This window comes from Centroberyx affinis, unplaced genomic scaffold (assembly GCF_046629955.1).
Source record: "Centroberyx affinis isolate AG114_WGS23_722 - 3 ecotype Tasmania unplaced genomic scaffold, CSIRO-AGI_Caff_v1 ptg001173l_1, whole genome shotgun sequence".
Taxonomy (NCBI): Eukaryota; Metazoa; Chordata; class Actinopteri; order Beryciformes; family Berycidae; genus Centroberyx; species Centroberyx affinis.
The window spans coordinates 3,115-16,233 of NW_027279703.1; the positions used below are offsets into that span (position 1 = coordinate 3,115).

The window sequence follows — 13,119 nt, forward strand, 5'->3', positions numbered from 1 at the left end:
ACTTCACTAAGTCATTTTCACAGTATATATGGGCCAAATTGCTTTTGACAATAGAAAGGTACTGGCTCGTTACGTGCCAAAGTGGCTGGACGAGGAGGCAAAGCCGGCAGCATCAGCCAACCCTCCCCGACATTTGGCTGATGGATACTGTTAATTTCTCATCCTGAGTACTAAATGTTTGCTATAATATATTCCTAAGCAGTCTGTGTTTATGTGTCCATGTCCAGATGAGGATGACGAAGGTGAGCGCAACACCGTTCCCCTGGTTCCCCTCGAGAGCTTCTTCTCCGACGACGACTCCCTCAAACAACAGAAGAAGAAGAAGCCCAAAAAGATGAAAGAGGGGAAAATGCCCAAAGTGAAGAAGAGGAAAAAGGAGGTAAGGTGGAATTCACCACTCAACACCATCTGTCGTGACCTAGGACTCGTAGCAGCTTGGCAGGGATTTTGGCTCGAGCTCTGCCCCGTATTCTCTGTTTCTCAAGCCATCGCTCTTTTGATGTCTCTTCAATTGGATCAAAGGTGTGTTTTGGCTGCTGGACCGCTCCTCTAATCTAAATGAGAGGCAGTGGACTGTCTCAGGCTTAGGGTGGTTGGCAGCAGAGTCGTCGTCGGTGCCAGTGTAAGCTGTGGGTACCAAGTGCCAGTTTAGAGTGCAGATTTGTGCCCGTGGTGGTGGCGGCGGTGGCGGCGGCGGCTGCGGCAGGGACTGTAGGTCAGGAGTGCAGTGTGTGTGTGCCAGGCTAGCTGTGGGAGTCTGAGTGGTGACAGAGCGGGTTTGACAGCCGAGCTTCTCCAGTTTAGTCTCTGACATTTAGACACCAGGTCAGAGGTTTAAATTGCTCCCAGCACTAACAGGAGCGACAGTTTTATTTTTGATGTATCTCTTATTTAACCTTTATTTAACCGGGTTAGTCCTGTTGAGATCATAAATCTACTTTTCAAGGGGGGATCTGACAAAGAAGGCCCCAAAAGACAAAAAAGACAAAGTAAAATGTCAAAGTAGCATCCACCCAGCTCCCACATTGGCAGAAAGAAAACGTTCCACTGATCTCCCTATGATCTCCTTATGTTTTTCAGGTAATTTAACTAAATCCAGTATAGTCCAGTATGTATAGACCTGCATACATCTTTGTATGCCTCGTGGAGAACTGGGACCCTCCCACTGGCAATTGAGGTGGGCAGGTTCAATTCTATTGTTGAGGAAGAGAGATTACGTACTGTATGTGAACTGGGTGTTGTTGAAGATGAGTTTAACTTTTTGTTTTACTGTACGCTGAATGATGAATTAAAAATACCTTTATTTAAGAAAACAACACAAAAAAAGAAGCCTGAGCTGTTCTGTTTGGGAGATGAGGTAAAGATGGAAAGGCTGTTCAGAGAGCAAGGATTTAGTGGAGTGAATTTCATTTGGAAAGCGTGGAAACTGAGAAGTGATGCTTGAAGGCAAAGTATGTTTATGTTTATCACAATGTTAAAGTTGGTTAGCAGTATGAACTTGCGGCCTGTTCTGTTTGTAACAGCTTGACTTACTTTTGAGTCTATCAGAATGTACTCTGCAAAAAATATCCATCTCTATCAAGTCATTTTGTCTATTATTCAGTCCTAACGTCATAATTTTAGGACTTTCTGAAAAAATCTGCCAGTGGGGTGAGATAATTCCACTAGTTTCCAATGCAGATCAACTTGTTTTAATAATTTTGTATTCAATCACAAGCATTGTCATTTTCTTGAGAGTAGTGCAGTGATCTGCCTTATTCTGATTTCTACAAAGCTCCTGAAACAAGTGGAGTTATCTCACCCATTCACATAATTTTTCTCTTGTTTTAAGACAAATACGATTTGAAGACTACAAATGAGACTAAATGACTTGTTAAGATGGATGTTTTTTTGAAGTGTATGACTTCTATTTGTATGTATTGATTGTTATTTGTTCCTGTTTCTTTTTGTCTGTTGAACGCGCTGTCTTTGTGTCTTGTACGCCCATATGGGCTGAACACCATGTGGTGTATGACACATAAATAAAATCATCAATCAATCAATCAATCAATCAATCAATCAATCAATCAATCCAGGAGCTACAATAATATATAATGCAATAACCCCCCTTGGGACAGACTTGAGAGAGCTCAACTCGGCACACTGTCGTGTCCAGTCATGCCACACATTGAAGCATCACCTGTTGGGGTATGTGTAGGTTGACAGTGTGTAACATTGAAGTGTATTTCCAGTGTGTTTCCTGCCTGTGTTCTGTGTTGGCGATGGCTTTGAACAGTATCAGTGACACAGCCAGGATGTTCCCCTCTGCTGGCTCAGGATGCCAGCAGTGCTGCGAGGAGCCGGCCGGCCAGCCAGCCACCGCGGCCCTTTGGCTGCTTGTGATAAACACTGAGCTCTGGGTCCCTCTGAGCTAATGAGGGGGGACTCCCTCTCTGACACTCTCCTCTCTCTCACACACACACACACACACACACCCCAACGCTCCCCTCTGTCTGTAGTCTTCCCCTTTCTTCCCTCTCCTCTCGTCTCCTCTCTCATGCATCACCTCACTTTGCCTCCTTCTTCGTGATGCCTCCGCTTTTGTTTCTGCCTTTGCTTCATAGGATCTGCAAATCTTTTCCTTTCTTTCTTTCTTTCTTTCTTTCTTTCTTTCTTTCTTTCTTTTGTCCCCTTCTTTCCTTCCTTCGTTTTCCCTCTCTCTTGCCCTCCCACAGAGGAACCACTGTTGGTGTAATTCACTTCCAATCACTCCCCAAAGGTTGGAGTCAGACAGAGGCCACAGATCAATTGGGGTCAGGGACTGTCAGTGGCACATCTCCCTCCCACATCAGCGCTACTGGCTGGAGGAATATTAGCCAGGGAGGGACTTACTTGTCTTCTTCCTCTCAGCTGCCAGTGAAACAAAGGGCCTATACAGACACAGAGGATGGTCTGTTTTTTGTTTTTGAGAATCCAGTTTGCCTTGAGGGACCGTGAGTATACAGAAAGCAGAGGTTGGTTTTAATGAAAAGGAAGAGGCTATAGTTTTGCAACAATGAAATGCTGAACGTGCCATGAAGCTGTGAAGAGTTGCTCATAGCTTTAACATTTTGTTGAAATACAGTCAGCCAGGGATGAGGCTGCGCCTTGTTTTTAAAAGCTCAATTTCCTCTACGGGATTGTAAGTCAACAGAAGACCATAGTTGATTTCTGGGAAAAGGAAGAGGCCATTGTTTTGCTACCATAAACTGCTTTTTATTGCTATATTTTGTTGAACTATATCTTGTTGAATACGCACTTATGCACCGGTTGCAGGCATGTTCTGCAATCTCCCTAAGGCAGACCCATTATGGAGAAGCATCTAATTTGATTATGCCATCGGCACTTATCTGATTTTTTTTTTTTTTTCGTCTGAAAGAAGAGGCTCCCTCTTTGTTGCTGCCAGCGTCCTTTTTGGTCCTGTGATGTGTGTGTAACATTGAACTCTGGGCCACACTGAGGTTGTTGTACAGTACCACCTTGTCTTTGCAGTTGCTCTCTGGATTAACAGTGGTTCTGCTTCCCTGCCTTCCCCTCCTCCATCTCCACCCCCACTCCCATCCCCCATCCACCCTTTTCCATTTGCCCCCCCTTCCCCTTTCTCTCTCTCTCTTTCTCTCTTTCTCTCTCCCTCTTTCTGTCTCTCTCTCTCTCTCCCTCTCTCTCTCTTCCCTTCTTCTTCTTCTTATGCATAAATGAGATTTGTCTAGACGGGTGCTGGAGCACAGGCTCTGCAACCACAGGCCTCTGCATAACAAGCTCGTTATGCAAACGTGTCTGATTGGATGGCGCCGTTCCATTGGCTGCCACCGTTATAGAGTGGGGGGGCGGGAGGTGGGGGGGGGGGGGGGTGAGAGAGTGGCAGGGTAGAAAGAAAGAGTGAGACAGAAAAAGAAAGGGGGGGCTGTTAGAGAGAGAGAGAGAGAGAGAGAGAGAGAGAGACAGAGAGTGAGAGAGAAAATAATGGCGGGGGGGGGGGGTTCTGCGAGATGTGAGGGTGAGAGAGAGAGAGTGAGAGAAAAGGAAGGCGGGGGGGTGGGGGGGGGTTGTGAGGGAAAGAGAGAGAAAACGAGGGAGAGAGAGAGAGAGAGAGCAAGAGCCAGACACTGCTCGAATTTGGTCGCCATGGCAACACAGCCAGGCTGCTGGTAGGGTTGGCGGGCGCTGCGGCAACGTGAGCCTTTCCACTGCGCTGCAGAGCAAAACGCCTGCAAGTCTCTCCATGGATCCACACAGGCCTACTGTGCAACAGGCAGCGAGCAGACCACAGAGCTGTCGTGCACTAATGTGCTCCACAGCACACACACACACACACACACACACACACAGACACACATACATGCATACATACATACACAAATCTATATACATATAAGTACACTTACACACTTGCACACACACTCCTTATCAATAAACAATAAACACTTGCACACACAAAAACACACAAACACGTATCTTTAGACAAAAGGGAGCAGAACACACACACACATAAACAAATGGGAGAAAGAAAGAAAAACACACCACAATCACACATAAACACACACACACATACATATACATGTACATGTACATGTATATGTACATGTACAGTACATACACATATACATATACATAAATACACAAACAACAACTGTATCTTTAGACAAAAGGGAGAGAAACACACACACACGCACAAACAAACAAATGGGAGAGAGAGCGAAAAACACACCACACTCACATAAACGCACACACACACACACACAAAGTGAGAGGTACAAAAAGAGAGAAACAACAAATCTCTCTCTCTCTCTCTGTCTCTGTCTCTCTCTCTCTCACACACTCACACACACACACACACACACATACACACACCTCAGATACAGACACACATGTATACAGGTGAAAGAGAGACCTCCCACTCAACACACACACTCACACATACACACACACACACACACACAGATACAGAAACACACTATCATGAACATGCACTAATGAATTCATTCATATGCAACACCGTTGATCACACAAACAACACCTGTCAAGTGTTAAATCCATATAGCCTTCCAGATGTTGTCTCATATTAAACAGGCTGGATGCGGCTCAGTCTACGGAGCGCTTCAAGGCTGTGATTGGCTGAGCCGCTCGAGGTGTATTGTGTCTCAGTTCAGTTTGTTGTGGAAGCACGTGTAGAGGTGAACGTGCCTCTGACTCTCCCCACAAACACACTGCTAGCTGTTGACTTATAGTTACGGTTATACGAATTATCATGCTATAATAAGAATGTTGCTTTGGAATAATGTATTCTAATATATGCATATGTCATTGGATGGCAGCTTTTATCCAATGCGCCTTACAGTGCAGCGACAGCATACGTTTTTAGCGTGGGTGGCCTCCGTGGGAGCCCTAATCCCTAACCCTGGCAATATTAATGCCATGCTTATGTGCCCTATCATTGAGTTTCATATTTTAATTATTTCCCCTTTGGCCTTTCATCACTAGATTTGCAATTCTGCCTTTGAAGAGACCTCTAACTGGAGACAGATTTCCTTTGTTGTGCCAATGGTAAAATTCAGACTTTGAATCTAGCTGCGGCCCCGCAATCTGGCTTTGATGCTAGCTTTAGTCGATCACTTCCGGAGGTGGAGGGTTAAAGCAAGATTCAAAGCCAGATTCTACCTGTTTACATTTATGAAAATAGCTCTTTGGCAAGAACTCTTGAAAACAACAAAGAAATGTGGAGACAGCTTGGGTTCATTCTTCATTCAGCAAACATGGAGTTGGAGTTTTGTGTAGGTGTAAGTTATGAAGTGGTTTATTTGTGTGAGATTAGGGAGGTCCAATGCATGTCATGTTGGCCTGATATATGCTTAAGTCCTGCTATTGATAACCAATTAACCATTAGCGTGTGTGTATGTCTGTGTATGTACATTCAGGTTGGGGGAATCCAGGCTGTGGTTGACAGTGACCTGGAGGAGGCCTCAGAGGTGGAGGAGGAACGGGAACGTCCAGAAATAGGCTCCGAGAGCGAGAGCAGCACTTATGGCCCCACCAAGAAGAAGAAGAAGAAACCGAAAGAGAAGAAAGAGAAGAAGCCCAAGAAGAAGAAGAGAGAGGAGGAGGATGATGACGACGATGACGACGATGGGAATATGAAAGTAAGTTTGAGTCTAGGTGAGAAGAAGACTTTGACCATGAGGTCAAAACATGTCAAGCTGTTTTACAAAATTGTATGTTCTGTTTTGGATGAGCAACCAATTTCCATGCTTAGCTTCAGTGTAATTTTAAACTGCTAATCTCTTCATTTTCATCTTGTTTGTGTTTTTAAGTTTAATTAATTTTTAAGTCTCTTTTGATTTGTGTGTATGCTTTGATCTGTATTGCCCCAGGAACCCAAGTCATCCAGCCAGTTGATGCAGGAGTGGGGTCTAGAAGACGTTCAGTACGGCTTCACCGAGGAGGACTATAAAACCATCACCAACTACAAGGCTTTCAGCCAGTTCCTCAGGCAAGTATCCATTTCGTATCTGGATTACCATCCTATGTTACACTGCTCTGCCTCTATTGCCGTGGATTGGCAGAGTTCCTCACTGACAGGCTTTCAACAAAAACTCCACAGTGAAACTAGAGCGCGGTGTGGCGAGCAAACACTGCACTTTTTGTTTGAGCTAGAAAGCTCTGCTGTTGGTATAAAGAGTCTGTCTCACCTGGGGCTGTCTGGCTGGGCTAAGCCTCTGCTCTGACAAAGTGGAGCATGAGCTCCTGCAGTGCCCCCTGTGAGTAGTCAGCTGCTTACTGGATGCCTGTGACAGCCCGGAGGCTCTGGGACTTAGTGCTCTGACCCACTATCTTTCACAGGCCAACGTGCCAAACCTCAAGCTGTTGCCTGACAAATCACAAACATGACATACACACAGCGAAGCAGGGAGAACAAAACTTACGGGGCAGCGGGGTGTCTGCAAATCAAGACCCAGCTCCCTCTGGTGCTGAGGGAAGTATAAATTACATCAACGGGAATGGAGTGTGACATAATAAAGCTGCCGTTGTTGTTCTCTTCTCCCCCTGGTTTTACTCAGGCCTCTCATTGCCAAGAAGAACCCGAAGATTCCCATGTCAAAGATGATGACAGTGTTAGGGGCCAAGTGGCGAGAGTTCAGTGCCAACAACCCCTTCAAAGGCGCATCTGCCACCGCTGTGGCTGCCGCTGTGGCTGCCGCTGTGGAAACTGTTACTGTGGCACAGCCAATCTCTGTCAGCAGCAGCCAGCCGAGCTCTCAGCTGGGGCCAATCAAAAAAGCCAAAACCAAAGAGGGAAAGGGTAAGGACTCGTGAACTGTGAGAGAACGGATGTTTTTAGAAATAATGGTAAGAGAAGCACTCAATTAACGTAACTGTGGTCTGGATCCGTGTCTCAGGGCCAGGGGTTAGAAAGAAAAGCAAGACCGTGAAAGAGGTGAAGAAGAAACCCAAGCCGAAGAAGACCAAATCAAAGTCGGGCCAAAGTGGGAAGAAGAAGAAAGCATCATCGGTACGTCTTGTGGTATAATATTCTTGTTGTTAGCAGCACCGTCCTCATTCAGCTCATTCATCCGCTCACTTACTCTGTATTGTCAATGACAACAAAATGCCATATTCTGTTCTAAAACAAAATCGTTCTCCCTCCATCTTCGTATACTAAAGAGCTGTGTGTAAATCACAGTTGTGTGTGTGTGTTTTTTTCCAGAGTGAGGAAGACTTCCTGGAGGAGTCAGACTTTGATGACATCAGCATCCACAGTGCCTCTGTGCTTTCTGATACCTCGGGGGCCGCCACCAAGAAAAAGGCTCGACGTGGGCGTAAAAAGAGGAAAAGTATGTTTACTGTCTACACTCTCTCTCTACGCTCTCTCTGGTGTATTTTTCTTCCCAAATCCCATTGAAATCGCTCATAACCTGACTGTTTGGTTTGATTATGGGTAATGAAGGAACAAAAAAAATGTGTGTGGAGTTTTTTAAGCTTTATTTGTCTTGGGAAGGATTTCTGAAGACGCACGCTGTTTCTCAGCAGCGACTGGCTTCATATCTATATAATCACTCACAGAGGTGGGAAGGAACAAAGTACATTTACACAAGTACTGTACTTCAGTACACTTTTGAGGTACTTGCACTTTATTGAGTATTTCCATTTTGTGCGACTTCATACTTGTACACCACTACATTTCAGAGGGAAATATTCTACTTCTTACTTCACTATATTTATCTGACGGCTGTAGTTACTAGTTACTTTGCAGAATAAGGTTTGCATGCAAAACATAAGCTCATAAAATATGATGCATAGTTAAGAGTTTAAACTACATAGCAGTATATGGAGCAGTTCGACCTAGGGCCACTTAGACCATCTGGAACATTAAAATACTTCTTACAGGTTAATGCATCAATAATTAAACATGAAATGGACCGACTACTTTTTATGTTGGATACTTAAGTATATTTTACTGCTAATGCTTCTATACTTTTACTTAAGTAAACTTTTGAATGCAGGACATTTACTTTTACTGGAGTATTTTTCCATTATGGTATTGCTACTTTTCCTTAAGTAAAGGATTTGAGTATTTTTCCCCCCACTGGTCACTCACATTCACACCTGGGAGCTGTATAGTTTTCTACTGTTGGTCTCTGAGCGGCTCCATTGAAGCAGTGTGTGTGTGTGTGTGTGTGTGTGTACTGACACTCTGACTCTCTGCCCTGTCCAGAGGAGGATGGCGACGGCTACGAGACGGACCACCAGGACTACTGTGAGGTGTGCCAACAGGGCGGGGAGATCATCCTGTGTGACACCTGTCCCAGAGCGTACCACCTGGTGTGTCTGGACCCCGAGCTGGAGAAGGCCCCCGAGGGCAAGTGGAGCTGTCCGCACTGTGTGAGTGGATTCCCCTGGAGTTACACCAGAAATATTTTATGAAGTTTATTTTTATGTACACTAATGACCTGTTGAAGTGGTAATCTGTTGGTACTGATCTGATGTTGGTGCTGAGCGCTCATTGCTGTGGTGTTTCTGCACTCCACTTCCCAGAGATCACCTGTCAATCGAACAGTGTGTCTAGTACTGTGACGTCTTTTTCTTTGGATTTTCTGTTGATGAAGTTTAATCTTTTCTTTGTCTGTTCAGCCATGGTGGCTATCGCTGCTCATGCTAAATACTCAGTTCTTCTTCTGTTTACTCTCAACAAACCGTTGTTGCTGCTGCCAGTAATGTAAAAGACATCACTTCCTACCCATCTCTGGCTGTTGTAGCAAATATTAAAGCTTTCATGAACTGGGTGTAGGTTGAATCACCATTTGGCAATAGAGAGTAGCCAAACAGAATTGTATTTATATGATAATGTCACAGATTATTACTTAATTATTATTATTTATTTTAGATACTCAAGTATTCCACATGTCTCTTGTTGCATGTAAATATGCTATCTTCTTTATGATAACCAGAACAAGTTTTTATCCCAATTATGAGAAGGCAGGTTCTTGATTGCCATAATACTAAGACATATTCTACCATTTATTGTTGGTTTTTCTGATCTGATCTGGCTTGATTTCCATGATAATATTCTGAATTTTCTATGTTTACATGTACACAGGGATGTATGTGAGTGGAATATAAAGATGTGTGTACACAAGTTTATTCCAAATAAGACCTTATTAACCAGGATTTGAGCTATTATCTGGGATACTGTGCGCATGTAGATGTGGTTAATGCCATGGACAGTGTGATGGTGAACTTTACAGAAGACTAACAACATGCAGTGACATATTATGGAATAATTAGATCACTATGCTGTGTGTGCTGTTCAGTGTAGTTGAAAGAGAGTCAGTAGTGTATAAGTACTAGGACTGTGCTTCAAAGTTACTCTTTTATGCTGTTGACTAATCTATAGCGCATTATGGATTTCACATCAAAAGATGAATCTGAGGCAAGACAACAGACTGCCAGCCTTTGATCATGGACTTTTTTGGTCTCCATGTTAAACGGCAGCAATGAAGCAGCAAATGACCAGCTTTAGCTCACTGCCCCAATACTTATGCCACTGACTGTACACCGTGATGAGTAAACTATGAACTGAACTTTAAAAGATAAACTGAAATATATGAACCACTATTTTGTTGAAAACACTGTTTTAATGTAGCTTAATGTCTTCTATGAATGCATATAATCAGGATTTAGATCGGTTTGAAAAGGTGGGTCAAGTTAATTTCACAAATAAAAAGGTGGGTTTAGGTGGGTTAACCCTCTGCTCCATCCCTGACTGTGTGTGCTGACTGTGTCTGTCAGGAGAAGGAGGGTATCCAGTGGGAGGCCAAAGATGATGATGAGGAAGAGGAAGAGCCAGCTGGCGAGGAGGAGGACGACCACATGGAGTTTTGCAGAGTGTGTAAAGACGGAGGGGAACTGCTGTGTTGCGACACCTGCCCGTCCTCCTACCACATCCACTGCCTCAACCCGCCTCTCCCCGAGATTCCCAACGGGGAGTGGCTGTGTCCACGCTGCATGGTGAGCTGACACGCCGATTCATTCCAAATACTATAACACCTTTTTGAAAATAAATGTTACCCATGACTCATCACTTTGTATTACTCTGTAGTTCAAAAACATGCATGTGTTCAACCTCAACAATGTTAGTATTTGGTAGAGAAAGGTCTTAAAATAGCTCATCGATTAAATATTTTACCAAAATCACTTTTAATTTCTTCTTATCAATGATTTTATAAGAGTAGCAGTTAATAAGGATGGGACGATATGCTCATCTGACTATATGATTCGATATGCAATATGGGGTTCACGATTCGATACAACTGCAATACGATGTAATATGTAAAAGTTAAATGACTACAAAGTATGAGTGAAAAATTATGTTTATTTCTGAGCCGCAATGGCATTGGCTTGCTAGAATGTAAACAACAATTTTAAAAAGTCATTACAAACTGCAAATAATAGAATTTCAGCGGAGAGCTTGTACCAGCACCATAGCTCCTGCATCACATCGCTAGCTTGCCTGGGAAGCTAAGCAGGTTTGTGGTTAGTCCTTGGACCACATGGTGCTGGAAGTGGTGTTGGAGGACCAGTAGGAGGCGCTCTTCCCTCTGGTCTCATGCATAATATCCCCAATGCCCCAGGGCAGAGACAGGGACTCTGTCCTGCGAGTGAGCACTGTCCTTCGGATGAGACGTTAAACCGAGGTCCTGACTCTGTGGTCAATAAAGATCCCATCGGCACTCATCGCAAGAGTAGGGGTGTAACCCCGGTGCGCTGGCAACATTCCCAAACAAAAACAGGCCTTCCTTCCATCATGGCCACCTAATCATCCCTCGTTATAATTGGCTCTTTCAGTCCTCTACTCTCCACTGAGATAGCTGATGTGTGGTGAGCGTTCTGGCACAAACTGGCTGCCATGCATCACCCAGGTGATGCATGGCAGTGGTGGATGAGTTGAGTCCCCCCCCCCCCGCCCCCCCATATGTGAAGCGCTTTGAGTACCTAGAAAAGTGCTATATAAATGTAATGTAATCAATTATGGTGAAATTTTGATGGACAAGCCGTCTCATTTGTGATTACTACAGCAGAATAAAATGCAGCTAATATCGCGATTCATTTTTCTGCCTGACGATTTTTTGTATTACAATATATTGAATTTCAAGATATTGTCCCATCCCTAGTAGCAGTCCATTTTTAGCAGTGATATACAGTATATCTTGTTTCGGAATTAAGCTCTTCAGCTATTGTTGAATGATTTATAGCAGTGTCATCCTGTAGAGATACACTCCAGTGTGAATATGCACTACTATGCACTTGACTGGATGCTCGACATGCTCTTAATATTTACCCCTTCAGCTGGGGTCCAAAATATGGAAAAATGTCCCATGGCTAAGACAATAGCTGTATTTCATACGATGGCACAGCTATGGCAGCAGAAGTGGGTATTCATACTATTCTCGGCTCCTGGTATAATTGTGTTGTGTATAGTAAGTTTGCTGTTTACTGATATAATTTGGTTTCTAAGCTGGTGAACGGGCCATTTCAAGCCAGGAGGGTCAACCTCCCTTTAAGCTTGTGATTGTTGATACCATTTGATTTCTGAAATGCTGAGCAGGCCATTTCAAGCTAGCAAGGTCAGCCGTCCAATTAGCCTATTGATGTTGAGACCAATAATGAATTATCGGGTGTAATATTGTGAGCTCAGTATAAGCACAGATACGGTGTCGGTGATTATAGGTTTGACCGTTGGTGAGAGTGGATGTGGAGGGGGCGGTTCTGGGAGAGAACTTGTTGAGCCTTGTAGATGTGTCATGGGTCAAATTCAATGAATCATCTTTGATGGGAGCTGCCCATTGATGATCTCAATGAGGACTCTGACTCACCCTGTCTTTCCTCTAACATCTGTGATTGCTTCTACATTGTTGCTCACCCAACTAGCACAAGGCATAGCTGACACAAGGGATGGATGACTGCATGCACTGTATCACAACTTTCTTCCTTAGTGCCCTCCCCTAAAAGGCAAAGTACAGAAGATTCTGCACTGGACATGGGGCGAACCCCCGTTGCCGGCCGAACTGCCTCCCGGCCCCGACGGCAAGCCAGTAGACCCGCTGTCCAAGCCGCCGCTGAAGGGCCACCCGGAGAGGGAGCTCTTCGTGAAGTGGGCTGGTCTTTCCTACTGGCACTGCTCCTGGGTCAGCGAGCTGCAGGTGAGACGTCACAGTTAGGTCCAGTCTCACATTGAACATTTCTGTCTTCTTAGGCCACATGATCTGTGTGTTCTCGTTGACAGCTGTGGAACACAAAGAGTGTCTTAAATGTTAGAAGCCAAGTAACTGAGTTTTCTACCGGACCTTCAACTGGTGCTAAATACAAAATGAACAGTGCATGTTCCTTCAGCCATTTTGCAATCAATGTCTAAGCAGTGTAACCCAACAACATCACTTGGACGTTCGGCAGTTTTTGAATATTGCCAAGTGAGTGTTGGGAACAATGCACACATGTAAGTGTGCATTGCTTCAAATCTCAAATCATGCAAAATGCAATCGCAATGAGTCACCACTTTTGAACAACAAACAGCTAAGTTGCCATTTAATCAAGTGTTGAATGAACATG

The 13,119-nt window shown here is 44.3% G+C and overlaps 1 protein-coding gene across 1 annotated transcript in view; it reads left to right on the forward strand.

Annotated features, from left to right (window-relative positions):
• Nucleotides 1-235: 235 nt before the first annotated feature.
• chd5 (chromodomain helicase DNA binding protein 5) overlaps nucleotides 236-13,119 on the forward strand; it is a 35,691-nt gene continuing 22,807 nt past the window's right edge. The window contains 10 exon segments of the mRNA XM_071524288.1: nucleotides 236-379; nucleotides 5,934-6,155; nucleotides 6,387-6,593; nucleotides 6,596-6,615; nucleotides 7,074-7,315; nucleotides 7,413-7,525; nucleotides 7,721-7,847; nucleotides 8,729-8,895; nucleotides 10,303-10,521; nucleotides 12,507-12,713. Of these exon segments, the coding sequence (XP_071380389.1) occupies nucleotides 335-379; nucleotides 5,934-6,155; nucleotides 6,387-6,593; nucleotides 6,596-6,615; nucleotides 7,074-7,315; nucleotides 7,413-7,525; nucleotides 7,721-7,847; nucleotides 8,729-8,895; nucleotides 10,303-10,521; nucleotides 12,507-12,713 (1,569 nt within the window). The 5' untranslated portion in view covers nucleotides 236-334.